This window comes from Aptenodytes forsteri, unplaced genomic scaffold (genome assembly GCF_000699145.1).
Source record: "Aptenodytes forsteri isolate BGI_AS27 unplaced genomic scaffold, ASM69914v1 Scaffold224, whole genome shotgun sequence".
Classification (NCBI taxonomy): domain Eukaryota; kingdom Metazoa; phylum Chordata; class Aves; order Sphenisciformes; family Spheniscidae; genus Aptenodytes; species Aptenodytes forsteri.
Genome location: NW_008794879.1, coordinates 1,403,132 through 1,420,093, shown reverse-complemented (window position 1 = coordinate 1,420,093; position 16,962 = coordinate 1,403,132). Strand labels below are relative to the sequence as shown.

Here is a 16,962-nt window from a genome sequence, read left to right as displayed (position 1 = left end):
GCTGCCCACGGCAGGGGGGTTGGACTAGATGACCTTTAAAGGTCCCTTCCAACCCAAACTATTCTATGATTCTATGAAGATTAATGCGTGTTCCTCATGTTTCTGCAGATATACAACTTTTCAAAGCTGTACTTTTGAGGTAATAAGATGGATTGCTTTTACCTGCTTCAGTTACCCTAATGAGACAAAGAATCTCAATTTGTCCTCGAAATTGTTCATTAACTTTTAACAAACCAAATGCGTTTGGCATACTCAGGTCTTACTTGGACAATAAGTCATTGGTGCTAAAGACAGAATAGGTAAGAACTTTTCGCTCCAGTGCTTTTGTCTTTAAAAAAAAGACCAAAACTCAGGAATATAACTGTGGAAACTTGTGAGTGGCCAATGCTTGTCCCTGAGAGAATGTTTGCAGATGCTTTTCTAAACTCAAATGAGCTGGATAGTTGTGGATAATTGCAGGAGTAGACTTCAATCTAATGTACCTGTTTGCAGGGAGAGCAATGCCTCTTGTCATCCAAAAAAGTTGACACATGAGATCTCAGAGGTCCCCACTGCAGGTGGTGAAGGGATAAACACTGCCTTAAGTGCAGACCTCTGATAGTTATAAGATGTAGATCAAAATAGGTAATTCACACTGAAAATACAATACAAAGTTTAAAATAAAGAGGGGAAGAATGCAAAACTGCTACAGAAAGGTCTTAGCTTAAATACTTCTTCCGAAGTTACTTCTTGTATCTTCTGTTCTCCTGAAACTAGTATCTCAGGATGCCTTTGCAGGCCTTTTTCATTGTCCCCTCGCCTGGGAGGCTGCTGGCCTGTGCAGATGATAGAAAAGTGTCAGTTAGGATTGACTTGAGGAGAGGAGTGAAAACAGGGTAAGACATACCTTTTAGAATATAAGTTGCTAAAATTGCCTCTTGACAGATGCTCTATAAACAGAAGTCTCTTGCCCACCGGAAATGAAATTTTATTAAGAAATCACTTTTTTGTTTTTACCACAAAAAGAAATGTTATATCTGTCTTGTTTTTATCTTCTAGATAAGATGTGTGATCAGATAAGTGATGCTGTTCTAGATGCTCATCTCAGTATTGATCCAGATGCCAAAGTTGCCTGTGGTAAGTACAATACAGATAGAAAAATAGATTAATGAAGTACAACAAGTAATTCATGTTGGTATAACATCTCATGATCCAAAATTCTTGCAATAGCTGGCTGGCAGTCAACACTTCCACAGTCAGTCAAGAGGCCAACTCTGGCATACTGACTCAGAGGAGAGGGGAAGGCAGGAAAAAAGCTGCAAAAGATGAACAGAAAAAAGGAAATACATAGTACTCCAGTACAAATTATAAATGATGAAATGTAAGAAACAGATCAGGAGAAGCCAGTGGTATTGGGGAAAACTATGGTTGACAGGGCTAATGATAATGATGAATCTAAGAAAATTAGGGAAAAAGAGAACTGAGGAAAGGTATATGTCAAGATGCATTTCTTCATAGAGTGAGTAAAAGGTGTTAATAAAACTCAAAATCTGGAAGTGCTAAAGAGATATTTACTGTGCCTTTACAGAAGCAGGGTGATGCCCTTGGTTCACAGGAAGGTAAGTGCACAGTTCATTTGAATGTGATTCTGATCAAAGTGGCTTGCTTTTTTCTTGGGACTTTCTGTTGGGACTGTATTCTACGTGGATGTTGTCACTAGCAACATCACCTCTTCCAGAGGCTAAGAACATATCATAAAATTGGAATGAGCTGGGTTGCCAATGGGGAATGGACACAGAAAGGGAATGTTTCTGAAGAGCTCTCCAAATGCAGTCATTTTGTTCTTAGAACAAACCATCAAGGCCATACTTACAGCATAGAGGACTAGCTGCATTCCACAAATACAGTGATGCTTCATCTGAAAAATCTCATGTGATCCTTGATGCATAGATGGGAGCAGCAAGGAGACGTGGTGGGGAAGGGTTTAGCACATGTATTAGGCTTGATGAAGCATGTATTTCAGTATTGCAGGCAGTTATGCTTCTAAAACTGCTGAAAAGCTGGAGATGGTAACAGAGAAATGCTGCAAAAATGACAGGGAGTGAAAAATGTGTCATAAGAGATGTGAGAAACATGATCAGTTTCTTACCAAAAAAGAAGACTGAGATGTGACATGATTACATAGATAAATCCCTGATTTCTATAATCTGTTGGGAAAAAAAATATCAAAACTGCTGACTGGAGTCAGAAAACTTCAGTATAACATTGAAGTGTGAGTCTGGAAAAGATAAATTGGTTGACCAGGCACAGAGATTGCTAAAAAAGTAGTGGGCTGGAGAACAGAAAGCAGTTACGGCACTCAATACAGGGTTTACCGGGTGAAAATTAGAATTTCTGATTAGTTGTGCAGGCCTTGCCTCAAAGTTTCAGAAAAAAAATCTCAAAGCGTTATGTAAGTACTAAGTCACTGTAACACTGTATTTTACAAAACTGTGAAATGTAGTTTATGGAGATGTTGAAACTAGATTCTGTCTATCAGTAGAAAAATGTATCTGTGGTTCTCTGAGTTTTATTTGCTGCTTGGACTTTTAGGATTAGCAAGCTTTGCATACGAAGTTCTGAATTGTTACACTGGCACTACCTCATTTCAGCAGGACAGAGCTGGTCTCTCTTTGTGCTGCCAACAAACTGGGTAGCAGTAAAGTCAAGCAAGAGAATACTGGCTGCAAGTAGCATAAAGCAGAAGGCAGAATAATTATTCTACTTCCTCTCTGATTAAGAGAAGCCTTTCTTGGAAAAAAAGTCCTTCCCAGTATGCCCAGGAAATGAGAGTCAAGAGGGAAAACTAACTGTCCATAAACCAAGACAGTACAAAAGAGAAGGTGGAAGTTTCTACCTACTAATGGTGTTCAAAATATTCTTCTGAGGACACTTAAACATGTAAGATATCACCCCCCAGTGAAGAGCCCAAAACCTTATATGTTAACTTTCTCTTGGGTAGAGCAGATGGGGGTGTTGCTTGGGCTGACTTGTAAGTTGCAGCTATAGTGCAGCTCCTGAGCTGTGTTTTCTTTTGGTTGAATTAAATTTCAGTCAGGATGGAAAGCAGTCAAAGGTAGCAAGATGAATCTTTGTTATCCTGATACTAAAAAAGCATCATCATGACATGAAGTCTTGCATCACTATCAAGCTTTGCTTGGCTGTAATGGGCCTGGGAGAATTTCTAGGGACTGTTGGTGGCAACTGCAGCCTTATTCTTCCATCTATCTAAGCCCCAGTTCCCTAACTTTGTGTTCTTCCAGAGAGGCTTCCCCTTTTTGTAGTGACCACACTGGAAAATCTGAGAGCCGTTCTTCTCTGCCTCACACCTGTAATGCGGGGTCTCTTCCCGCAGCACAGGATTCACAGCACCATACATGCCTCACACATATAAGTGTTCTGCTATGGTGTAGCAGACAGGAAGAGCACTGCTGCCAGTAGAGCAGGGGCACAAGACTGAATGTGAAAATAATGGTACCAGGATACCCTGTACTGTAGTGGTATCACTACTTGGGGTTAATGTGCTGTATACATTTAGGGCTACTGTATTATTATGGACTCTCACTGTGTCCACAGTGTAATTCAGAGATACCATGCCAGCTAGGATGTAGCTTAATAGTTCAATATAGACTAATTCCTCTTACAGACAAACAGAGAAAGCTTGCCCTGTGCTAAGTTCTCAACTGCTTGTCTGGATTATTCAAGCTAAGCTGCCAATTAAAGCTAGCTTGATCAACTTTATGTGATGCTGCAGTCCATAGTTGTGCAATTTTATAGTATATTCCTGCCTGTAATACTTAATCTTGAAATCAAATAAAATTATTCAAATGAGATGGTGACTGGATGATAAAAGCGATGGATGAAATTCAGTGTTGGCTAATGCATGGGGGAAGGGAGAAATCTTACCCCCATATATAGAAAGTAGGATTTGCAGTTCACTGCAAGCATTCAGAAAAGAGATTTTTGGGTTGTAATAGACATATGTTTCTGTGAAAAGCGTCGGTGCTCTGTAGCAGTAAAAACCCAAGCCAACTGTTAGGGCTTGCTGGGAAAGGAACAAAGAATGGAACTGAGAACATTATTAAGTCATATAAATTCATGGTTGTCTTGAATACTGTGTGCAATCTGTTTCTCTACCCCCATCCCAAAAAAGGCAATAGTAAGATTGTATGGCAAGAGTAACAAATACGATCATAGCTGCACAATGTCTTTCAGTGAATAGCCTAGGCCTCCTCAGTCTGGAAAAGAGAGGATTAAATTAGATATGAAATAGAGCTGTACAGTTGTAGGTTGTATTGATGTGGTGAATTTTTTGTGATTGTTTGCTATATGTTTTAACACAAAAAGGAAAAATTTGGAGGCCAGGTGAATGCTTGAAACAAACAATGAAATAAAATATGAAATGATTCTGCTCAAAATTTGTAGTGAAGTTGCACAGCTTCTTGCTCCAGGATCCTGTAGATGCTAAAAGTTTTCATGGTTGCCAAGGGCAACTGGGTGAATTACAGTAACAAAAATCTGTCAAAGACTGGTAACACCATCTGTTAATAAATGATGTCCCTTTAGCTTCAGGAAGACCCTGAGCCGAAATTGTTGGAGACCAAGAAACTATTTGGAGAAATAGCACTACATACTTGATCTGGAGCCACTGTGGAGATAGGATAATTGGGTAAGATGAAACCCCTCCTTGCAGGCATTTTAATGTTCATAACAGCTGAAGAGAAGAGTGGTTGCACACAGACCTATATGTATGCTAAGGCTTTACACTGAGTTTCCCCTATGAGTAATTCTTTGTTTATAGAACAACCTTCAGGATCTCCCTGTGTAACTGTAAAATAGTAGCAGTAAAATTCTGATGTTTTATCTTTTTTCTGCAGAGTGTGTAGCAAAAACTGGAATGATTTTGCTTTGTGGAGAGGTCACATCTCAAGCTATAGTAGATTACCAACAAATTTTAAGAGAGACCCTTAAGAGGATAGGGTATGATGACTCTTGCAAAGGTAAGTGAAATCCTTCGTGTGTTCATTCTAGGGTCTGTTCTGCATGTGGCCAAAGTCATGTTTTTATGATCTTTTGGAAAATAAAATTAAATGTGTATCCAGGCCTAGGAGAAAACTGCACAGATGTTGATATGCATTTTTCAGTGCCTGGTACTGAAGGAGCTATTTTAAGTTAGCACACTTGAAAAAAACTTATTCTTAAAAGTGCCAGGTTCTTTCTTCTCTGATGCAGATGAACTAGTGTTTGCACTAATGTCAGAAGGTGGTTACATCTGCAGGTTTGTACAGTGAAAGCTTTAACACTGATGTTCCTTGTCCTTGGGGTGCATACGCCTATGAAACTTGAAGTTCACACCCAAGGGAATTCTTTATGTATTCTTAACATATTTCCCAAAGTAGCTTCCTTTCAGCAGTTGAACCCCTTACATGGCTGTTCCCCTTCAGTCTTCCCTTTTCATGCATGATCTATATGGCTTTTCTCTAATTCGATTGAACCCTAGAACCTACTACAAGAAAAACTGAATACCAGTTTCTGGTAACATTTTCCACTCTCCTCTCCCAGCTTTAATACCTAAATGGTTTGAACCCTAGTCATCATAAGTAATGTAACAAACTTTGGTGGAGTACCTTGTAGGATTATACTTACCCTCTCAGTTTCAAGAGCTCAAGTTTCAACTAGTACCACTAACTTGCCCTCATCCTGAGACTGTTATATAAATGTGCTTATTGTCTGCTTCTATTAGCAATACAAAACATGCTTAGAGTTTTAAAAGTTTTAGTCAAGGTAACTAGATAATCCCTAAAAGCTTCTCTAGCAATTTGTGAACTCTCAAGAATGTGTGACCTAACTTTAAAAAATTCCCTTCACTAGGACTGGACTATAAGACTTGCACAGTTTTAGTGGCCTTAGAACAACAGTGTAAAGAGATCAAGCATGCTGTCTCCCGTGGCAAAAGTGACGATAACATTGGAGCAGGGGATCAGGTGATGGGACTTAATTCCAGGCACTTACTCAAATTTAGTTTATGCACAAGCAGTTAGAATTGCATTGGACCAGAGCCTTTCCTTAAAAGCTATTGTGCAAAGTGTAAGAAGTAGCAGCTAAACATTGTCCACTCTCTTAATCACCAGAAGTGACACAGCCTTCATTAGTTTCAGTGAAAGTGGCTTTTCCCATATCCAGTGGCCTTACTGGATAGAGCTACAATTAAGGTATATATCTGTTTTTATCAGTAGGTGTTAGTTTCTGGTCTTTGAAGTCCTTTGGGTAGCCTGGCTTTACTTCTTAGGCATCAAATACTGTTATTTTAATTGTCATGTGTGGGAAGAAGACTGAGCAGTCTTTATGAGCTTTTTGTCTATTAAGCCTTTGCAGTGGATTCTTATGGACGCTTAAGGCGGAGTCATTCTGGTTCCAGACCCTGCTGTAGCTCTGATTCTTGTGCGTGCAGATACATATATGTTATTTCAGCATGGTTATATGGCAAAGTGTATTCACCCTGCATGTTACTGCTGTCTCTTTCTAGCCTTGGGTGGTTTTAAAGTGCTATGTGGCAAAGACAGGTGCAGAAATGGAAAGAGAACATGGAAACAAGTGGCACATGGAAACAAGTGGCTTATTTCCCTGTTTTTCAATGCAGTTCCCTGTTTCTCAATGCAGGGTTTGACGTTTGGCTATGCCACTGATGAAACTGAAGAATGTATGCCCTTAACAGTCCTCCTGGCACACAAACTGACTGCAAGGATAAAGGCTCTGGAACGGAATGGAACATGGCCCTGGGTTAGACCAGATGGGAAAACACAGGTTCGTAACATAGATCCATAAACTGTAAGGGTGAGAAACAATAGAAATCTTTTACCCTGACTGCTACTAAATCAGAATTCATGTTTGTCAAAAATGGTGCTGTCCTTTTCACGTTCCAAGGTGGTGTGAATTTCATATGGTACATTTGTATGTAGCACACATGGTTTGTTTAAACTGTTCTATCAGTGTCTTAGCAGGTTTCTTCAAAGTAACACTTGTATTTTGCTTCTTTTCCCCTGAAGATTAACAAGTTACTGACAATCAGCTGTTTTTTTTCTGAATAAATATCAGCATTCCAGAAGCATGAACTGGGATAGTGCTATGGTTTCTCAGTTAAAACAGGGCTGTTCTTGATTCAAACCTCATACATGCTGTATTTGATCAGTGGTCAGAGCCACTGACAGCTGTGTTGCAGAGCTGAGTGCATGAGTTACTGAGCCTACTGTAAGAGTGATGCACTTTGGCATCAAAGGCAGTAAGTTCTCTGTCTCCCAGGCGGTGAAATCTTCAGGAGAGGAAAGGGAAGCCATACATGTGGCATTTCCAAGACACCAAGGTGTTTCAGTCTTAATTTCTGTTGCTTAGTGGCAATGAACTGCATTGAGTTACACTGCTGCAGTTGATGCAGTGCAACATGGATTGTGTCCCTACCATTTGTCAGCAGTGCACAGAACATGTGAATAGACTGTTTTCTTTATGATGTATCTATCCAAGCATTTTTGCAGGGTGGGAGAATAGAGAGGTCATCTTAGTCTGTAAGAAAACCAATACTAAGGATGGAGCAATGCCAGTATATATTTGCATGTACATAAAAGCCGTGCAATAGGTAGCAAAGGATACAGCCCATCATATCATGATCTACAGTTGCCCATTTTAGCAGGGTCCTCCAAAAGTTATTTTGGCTTTACTTTGGTGTTTCACTATTTGAAGTTATGTTAACATGCCAAACCGTGAATACTTTTAGCATCTGCCAGTAAAATCTTAGGCTTCTGTAGCTTTCTTGCTGTTGTTTTGGTTCTCTGTGGTGATACATGTAATATCCTTTAGTTAACTCTTTTGGTACTAGTACTTCAGTACTTTCTGTATTTTAATTTTTTTCTTACAGTGATTTTAAGCATATGCAACAATCCATCATTTTTCATCCCATTTCCCTTCATCTGTTTATTTTTTGATGCAGAAAATAAGTGTGAGGTTCATTTTCATTTTTCAAACTGGTGCTCTTGGCCTTGTGTGTTCACTGTCCTTTTTTTTTCTCTCTAGGTCACAATGGAATACAAGGAGAGTAATGGCGCAGTGGAGCCCATCTGAGTGCACACACTTGTGATTTCAGTACGTCATGCCCTAGACATAGCACTACAACAAATACAGAAGGAGCTAATGGAGAAAGTTGTTAAAGAAGTCATTCCAGAGAAGTATCTTGGTGAGGGCACAATTTATCATCTCTTTCCAAGTGAAAAGTTTGTAGAAGGTGGTCCTAAGGTATGGTACTTTGGAAAAGGACAGCCTATACAGACTTGGATTCTACTTTGCCACATGCTTCTAAATGTTCTCTTGAACAAAAGTGCAATGAACTGGTATACCTTTAAAGTCTATACATTTTTAAGGACACTTCAGTCATTTCTACTGGAATTTTCCTACTGGACAGCAGGCATCTAAACTGAAGCTGTACCTGCTTGGACAGCCAAATGTACAGATTCTTCAATCTTTGCCTGTATTTTAAATGACCAAAAGCCAGCCCTTAAGTTATACACTAAAATGCCTGACTGGAAGTATCTCTTCACTTTCACAGTAAAAATCGAAACCAGAAATAACAACAGATCTGATCTTCTACATTGAAATTATTCAGAAAGCTGAACAAATTTCAAGGGAGACCTTAATGTATTGAGTCTCAATACTCATTAAAATTTGACATGTGTTCTGCTTTCCAGGTGCTGGTACTAGGTAAGCCAGTCATTGCCGTGAAATTGTGAAATGTTTTGTTACACAAAACTGACTAGTTTTGTATAAAGAGTTCAATGAAGGATTAAAACTACAAGGTGTGCTTATGATCACACTGGGATGATATAGGGATACGGCTTCCAATGAAGAATAAATGTCAGCTTTACTCCCATATTACTTATTTGGGGATTTAAAATTAGTGGATTAATGCAATTTATCCTCTTTCAGGATGGAGTTTCTCAACACTCTGGAGTTCATTTATCAGCTTGCAGTCACCAGCTTTGCTAATCTGACAGAAAGGCAGTAATTCTCTGCTGGTTGAACAAGTTGGATCAGCTCATCAAGTTGTGGGAGGCAGACAAAAGTCCATGCGAGAGGGTGGGACTCCATTATCTGGGGCACAGGCAGGCAGGAAGAAGAAAGAAGAGTAGTACCAAGTGGTCCTTGTGCCACTAGTGAACTCAGCTAGAATTTCTGAGTACTCTTGTGCTGGCAGCACTGAGCTGCAGCTCTATGAAGCCGCTGCTTCCCCTTTAGTATGTGTATCTAAGTGAAGCTTGTTAACCTTTTAGGTCATACGTGATCTGTTTTTCAGGAAGGCTTTTGTCTCTCTAAATTCTTGGCCTCCATTAAGTATTACTGAGTGAAGTCATTGGCTAGTAATCCAGAGATAGTATTTAATGATTGCTGGTTTGAAGGGAGCACACTTTTTGTGATGTTTACAGTTGTGCCACATTCTTATCAGTCTTAAAAAGTGACTGCAGCACAGATGGCTTAGTACATCTCTGAAAAATACTCTAGTCATGTAGACCTCATTCATTAAACAGTTGCATGTGAAGGTGAACACTGTGAACAATGAGTCATATCTGTGGCAAATACAAAACAAAGCTGTACCCAATAACGTAGTATGGGATTGGGTAAACTGTCGTGTCTCATGAATGCATTCAGTTGTTTGTCCTGCAGAGTGATGCTGGAGTGACTGGCAGGAGGATACCTATGGAGGCTGGGGAGCCCATGGTGGAGGTGCATTCTCTGGAAAAGATCCCTCCAAAGCTGATCGTTCTGCAGCATATGCAGCTTGCTGGATCGCAAAATTGCTGGTGAAAGCTGGTCTCTGTAAAAGAGTATTAATCCAGGTAAGAGCAACTGTGAGAGTAATACACCATAACAGAAATTCTCTCATGTGTGGTCACCCCCTCAGTATACATACTACTATCACAGCCGCGCTCCAGTTTCAGAAAAGCATTTCTTATACTAGAATGGGGCTCCAGGAAGTTCCTCTTAGGGGTGTGTGTTGTGGTTTAACCTCAGTCGGCAACTGAGCACCACACAGCTGCTTGCTCACTCCCCCCCACCCGGTGGGATGGGGGAGAAAACTGGAAGAGCATGAGTGAGAAAAACTCATGGATTGAGATAAAAAACAGTTTAATAATTGAAATAAAATAATAATAATAATAATAATAATATAATAATATTTTTTCCCCCCGGCCAGCTTTCCCCCAGTTTATGTACTGAGCATGATGTCACATGGTATGGAATGTCCCTTTGGCCAGTTTGGCTGTGCCCCCCTCCCAGCTTCTTGTGCACCTGCAGCCTTCTCAGTCAGTAGAGCATAGGAAACTAAAAAGTCCTTGGCTAGTGTAAGCATTACCTAGCAACAACTAAAACATCAGTGCGTTATCAACTTTGTTCTCACCCTAAATCCAAAACACAGCACTGTGCCAGCTACTAGGAAGGAAAGTAACTCTATCCCTGCCGAAACCAGGACAGTGTGTTATTAAGGAGCCCTATGAAGAAAGCCAAGGACATAGGCCAGGATGGTCCTGAAACAAGGAGTGTGTTCTCAGTAGTAGTCTTTCTACAACTCTGTTGCCATCCCTAGTCTAGGTACTTCTTTGCATCATCCTTGCTTTTACTTCCAGCAACTCTATATCCTCTGCATACACATGCATGCCCAGCACTCCAACCTGGGCTGCACAGCACATTATAGACAGTTATGTTAGCAGTGTCTAGACGTAGTTGTGCAACCTGCTGTACTATATGGTTGTATTAGTTGTAACTTAAACCATTTTAAGCTGTATTTGAAACTACCTTAAAGTTACCATGAGTTCTCTACTGTGTGTTCCTCATATACTACTATGGTGTGAGGTGTGACTAAAAGCAAAATTCAGCTGTTTTTAAGAGTCTAAAACAAGAACAACTTTAATCAGTCTTATATGCTCAGAAGAAATGCACTTCCTTCCTGTGCATGAATTTTTGGGACTACTAAGTCTAAGAAGTCAGAAGAGGTATTTTATTGACCCCTAGACAGTTTCACCATTAAACATGAACCTAATGTTAACTGCTAAACAGTTGAGGTTTGTCTAGACAGTTTGCAATACCAGTTTATAGACATGCTTATTCTGAGTAGCTGCTATGTAATAACTTCAACCCAGTACAACAAATTACTACAGTAAAAAGTAGCAGTGATCTGGCTGATGTTTTGCTGAAGAGGTGTGTTTAAAACCTTTTACTTTCTCCGTAGACCAGAGGAGAGGCCCGCTGGATGTGGTTATGATCAATGACATAGTATCCAGACATCCCAATTAGGAACAAGCCCCCTTGCTTTAGATGTTGTGCATGTGTTTGATACCTGATTAAACTTAAAGTCTGGAGTTAGTCAAGGAAAGGGGAGATTGGCAATAAGCCGAGCACAAATAGTGTTGGTTAGCAAATTGTTGATAATTTTTTTTTTTATTTTTCTGAGGGGAGAGAAGACAAACTTTTGATTTCTTGGTATGCACATTTTGAGTGGCATTTTTGAACACATACATCACTGTCTTAGTTCTTGAGTTAGGTGGGAATGCTGTTATTCCAGTAATTCACAGAGACCCTCCTTAAATACCTGGGCCCGACTCTAGACAAGGCAAGATTGATTTTGTTAACAGCAAACTATGGAGATGTCAGATACTAGCAATGAAGGTAAGATGGGAGGAGAGAGGAGAATGGGAGAGCAGAAAAGCAAATGTCCCGTGAAGTCATAGGAGGCTGGGTTAAAGGTTAACGAAAGGAAAAATGTATCAAGTGGAAATGCAAAAGTGTTTTCAGCCCATTAGTGTCTGTGTGCTACACTAAGACCTTGCCAGCCTCCACTGAGGCTGACAATTGAGCTGACTCTGCTATGGATATTGTTTCCATGCTAACCACTTTTTCATACTGAAAGGGCAAAATGGATAATGGAGGGAACTGCAGACTAATTAACTGTATATTATCACAAATACCATGTAGGCTTTTTTTAGTGTGTATAGAATTGTCAGCTTATTGGTTAATGAAAAACAGACTTAGCATGATCTCAAAATTAGCTAAGGGGAAGATAGCCACGATTAGGGCAGTTTCTAACAAAAATCAGTTCTTGGTTACTAAGAAGTACATAGATAGAACCGAGACATTGGACTATTACTTCTTGAAATCTGTAGAAAGTAGACACAATGAGGAAGACCAGTGAAAGCCACAGAATGGTTTGCGTTGCTTAGTGACATTCAAGCAAAACGTATTTTCATCCAAATACACCATGATGGAAGAAAGTGAAGTGTATGTTAGCCTGTACTGCAGCAGGACTGGGAAAGGGACTGAATGATAAAAGCAAATACATTTCAGGAGAACCTGTCAGTGCTGTGCTGTGCAGTGCTGTGGTGAAAAAAAGCTAATGTGATTCTTGGATGTCAGAAAGGAGCTATAGAGCTCCTCTGTCCTTCTTTGAATGAAGTGAAATTACAGGGAATACTTCCTGGGTTACTTTGTCTACTTCTGACAGCTGTGTTTTAAAAAGGACATGGAAATATTGGATGACGTTCCAGGGAGTGCATGGAAATAACTCACTCTGGGAAAACGAGTCTGTGAGTGCTTTAGGAACGTGGAGCTTGTTCTCATCTTGTCCTAGCCAATCTTTTCTCTGCCTCAGCGAAAAACCCCAGAAATATTTGTAGATCTCAGAGTCTCCAGTCTCAAAGGCATGAAATCCTTGTGTCTAGCTGAGGCTGAAGGATGCAGAATGGCAGTATCTGAGGATGATTAGAAAGTACCTCTTTGGCTTTTAAGGAGCGTCACTTAGGTCTGATATTTGACCAGGCTGAGCATTCTGTAAGGAAAACAGATGATTTTCTAACATAAAAGACAAATAGCAAAAGCATATCTCCTAGCTTTCTTTATGCCGAAAAGGTGTGCATAAAATCTTCCCCTGATACATAAAATAAGCCTTTCCTTTCTTTTAAGGAAAAAGTAGGAAGGACTGTTTTAACTGTGTTTGGGTTGCATGCATGTGTTCTACAGCTATCATATGCTATCGGTCTGAGTCATCCTCTTGCGATCTCAGTGTTTCATTACGGAACGTCAGACAGATCTGAAGAAGAACTGCTTGAGATTGTGCAGAAAAACTTTGATCTACGCCTTGGAGCTATCATAAGGTTTGTGTGCTATTACTACTTACTGAAAGGAATCATATTTTTAATGCTCTTTAACAGTTTAATGTTAAAGTCTCTGGCTCCTAACCTCATGAAAGTCACCTTCATCATAAATCTGTAATTGCTGTCATTTCTGTTCTTCCTTTACCCATGCACCCAGTACAACATATGAGGGCCAATTCATAAATCTGGTCACAAAATGTACTGAATAAGTAAGACTGGTCTAAATTATACCATGTTATATCTCCCAGTAACCCTGGCAGTGTGCTACATTGCAGTTCATTAGTCGGGTGGTAGTGTGCTTGGTAAAGTAGAATTAAAATTTAGCATTAGATGTAGTTAGGCTTTCCAGTCTGTTTACAGGGTGTGTAAGGCTCCCAATCCCTGCCTTATCTGGAAGGCACCAGAAATATTGGCTCTTTCTGAAAGAAGTACTGGGGTAAGTATGGTCTCCTTGCCTTTGATCTTTAGTTGGCAACAACTTGTGAGACAACTGCCACAAGATAGAAAGGTTCTGGTGCCCTCACTTCACAAGCAATTCCACTGAAATGAGTGGGACGTCATGTGCTGTAATTTGCCCTTGCTCATGCCCAGAAGCTGAGTGTCACCCTACCACAATAGTGGCAGTATGGTGTTTGCTGTTGCATATGTTCTGGGCATATTGGCCATTAGCCCAGAAGAGAAAAGACACCCTTAAGTGACTAGCTTCTTCATGAGGTGTAACATACCTTCTGCATCAGAAAAACTGAACACTGAGAGCCTGTCTCTAGTTGTCATGCAGTCTTGTGCAGCCTGTTTGAAGTCAACTAAACTTAATTAAAAAGGAATCCAGGCTTCTTAAATGCTCTCTTAAGATTTTGTAAGTCATTGAAATATTGTATGCATTTGAAAAACAGAACAAGAATAAAAATCCCGCCATGAGATGAGCTGTCTTGAAGTGAATATTCAGTTGTGATTGGAAGCGTCATTGAGGCTACCATGCAGTCAGAGAGGACAAGAAAACCCAAACCTACTTACATTGCTTCCTGCAGCCAACCCAGCTATATTCCTTTCTGGAATATTTCTGGACCTCAAAAAGCAGGTCTTTTTAGACAAACATAATCCTTACACTTAAAGAAGCATGGGAATTACCCCTTTCTTTGAGAGAAGAAAGGGCTGGAGGAGAGAAGCAGATCAAGCAGCTGTCCTTATCAGCAGTTACCCACTTACATTCCAGGGAGCTGTAATTTGACCCTAGCATTTTTCAGTCTTTTTCTTCCTTTCGTGACTAACTCATGTGATTCTTTATGTGAACTTTGAGGAGGTAGAGCTTCTTGTCTATTTGTAGTACAGCTTCCTAAGACCTAGTGGTACAGGCTTATCTTCTCAGTCCTGAAGAACTTTCGAATCTCTTGGCTGATTTTCACCAAACTTGACAGGCTCAGGCTGGACTTCCTAAAGTTTCATGAAATATGCAACTAATGGAGAGAAACACTATCTGTTTCCTCTTTTAAGGGAGCAGCCACACTGTGAGTTCACCCCTTATTAAACTCTCTGAAATTGACATGGGAGCTCAAGCCTGAGACAGATACCAGCAAGAACTTGACTCCACGCACAGAAGAACCACTTTGTCACCTTGAGCAATGCGGGTCTTAAAAGTTCTGTTCTAAAATATACATGTTCTAAACATACATGTTAGCTATCTCATTATTTGAGGAAAATGCTTTTAATGATTCACTTCTCTTTCAAATCCAGAGCTATTAATATAATTCTAGTCTCTATAATCCACAGGAATCTTGAGTGTAATTGACTCGGAGGGGAGAAATGTCAACATGTTAGTGAATAGGAAGTCTCTTTTTTACCTTAAAAAAGCAAAGACATTTCTGACAAGCTATATCAACATTTTGCTGGTGTGGCCAGCCTTTTGCACTCCTTTTCAGAATGTTTCCTGAACATATATGCTGAGAGTAGAGCTGACTTACATTTTTAATTGTCTGAGATAATGCAAGGCGTTATGGCAACTTCTGTTGCTAGGTAATGTTTTCCAAGAGTTACCAGTTCACAAGTATAATCAAAACTCTTCTTTGCCTTTGTCATTATGGCAGTTCACCGCCATCAGTAATTTGTGTGGTGGTTCCCAGACACTTTCCTTGATTTGGTGTGCTCAAAAATGCTGCATTTTTAAAATACATTGTCATAGCCCTGGAAGTGCTATGTGGCAGTAAGCTTATGGCAGTAAGAAGGGAAGAAAGCAGGCAAAAACATGAGCATTGTTTAGTGAATATTTCCTTGCTAAACGTTACCTCACAATTTTTAAAATCCTGTATGCACCAAAGTACTTCATGATGTCTTTTCATTTAGTCAGCACTCACATTTTGATGGCTTTTGTATTAGGGTCAAGCACAAATGACTGTAGTAGCCATTGGAGCATGTGATCATGTTCCAAAACATTACTTGAAACAAGACTTAGCTGCTGTACATCATAAATGACCCCATAAGTGTGAGAATGTGTAATCTCTTCACCATCTGAAACATATTCATTTTCCTGTTAGTATTTGTGCTTCTTTCCTTACTTTGCCGTTCCTCCACCAATTTTCTCTCCAGCAGCTTACAATATGAATCATCTATTTTAAATGTGCTTCCAAAGATAATTAAACAACATAATACCAAATAGAAGAAAGCCCAAGTAGAAGAAAATGTTTCAAGCCTTTCATGAAATGAAGAGAAACTTCGGTGTAGATACCTGTGGCTACCCATTTAGCACAGCTGCAATCCACTATATTATGCAGGCTAAAAAGCAATAATCTTGACTTTCACCTTCATTAGTTATCTAGTCATAATCAGTGTTAAGCCCTACTCTAAATAGTGACTTTGTGCATCTATATAAGCAGTTAAACCTCCACAGTTACTCAGTTACTTGGTCTACTAGATCATCATCTTTGGCTGCTTCTTTTGAGATCATCATTGTCTTTCTGGCACAGTAGCATTAGAAAATATTCTATATTACACTTGCAATAACAGAAAACACATTGATGCTTGCACAGGTATAGCTGAACTTTATTCCAATTGTAATGCTTCTGCACTGTAATGCTTATAAAGCCTAACTGCATACTTACCACATCTCTGATACATTTGAAGAAAGCTGGCTGTTTCTAGTCACTTTAAAATTGCAACCATCAGCTCACTACCTTTCCTGCTGTAAATCTGGGTGATTGGGCAAGGAAACACCACCTAGGTTTTACTGTCTTTCTTCCAGGGATAATACTGATTATCCCTCTGATGTGTCTCAGTCATAATATACGATGGATTAGAGTTATGTGTAAGACCTGCTTTTTTTTTCTTTTCATTAAGGGAGCTGGATTTGAAGAGGCCAATCTATCAAAAAACAGCTTGCTATGGGCACTTTGGGAGAGAAGAATTTACATGGGAAATACCCAAAAAGCTTGTGTATTAAGCTTTTCAGAATGTTTCATGTAATTGACAGGTGATTTAATAATCGGGTAAAATGTCAAGCTGTTCAAGAAAAGACTGTATCTGCTCTTTTTTAAATGACATTCTGTAGTTAATAGATTTACTGAAAATTATTTCTATTTAATTTCTAAGTTTCATAGTGGCCTTACACTTTAAATGCATGCTGCTCTATCTAACATACTCTTCAGCTTTGTCCTTGGTAATGTGAACAATTTCGGCCTTTGGCTGTGTTCAGATATTAAGTGCACAGGCTGTTGTGGCAGTTGAAGTCATTCCTGTTCTGCCAGGGAAGCCCACTACTGCTTACCCAGTT

At 39.7% G+C, this 16,962-nt stretch overlaps 1 protein-coding gene across 1 annotated transcript in view; it reads left to right on the top strand.

Annotated features, from left to right (window-relative positions):
• Window positions 1-16,632, top strand: part of LOC103895125 (S-adenosylmethionine synthase) — a 23,693-nt gene extending 7,061 nt beyond the window's left edge. The window contains 9 exon segments of the mRNA XM_009274640.1: window positions 1,039-1,116; window positions 4,896-5,018; window positions 5,890-6,002; window positions 6,679-6,822; window positions 8,083-8,301; window positions 9,724-9,745; window positions 9,748-9,896; window positions 13,069-13,202; window positions 16,530-16,632. Of these exon segments, the coding sequence (XP_009272915.1) occupies window positions 1,039-1,116; window positions 4,896-5,018; window positions 5,890-6,002; window positions 6,679-6,822; window positions 8,083-8,301; window positions 9,724-9,745; window positions 9,748-9,896; window positions 13,069-13,202; window positions 16,530-16,632 (1,085 nt within the window).
• Window positions 16,633-16,962: the final 330 nt, after the last annotated feature.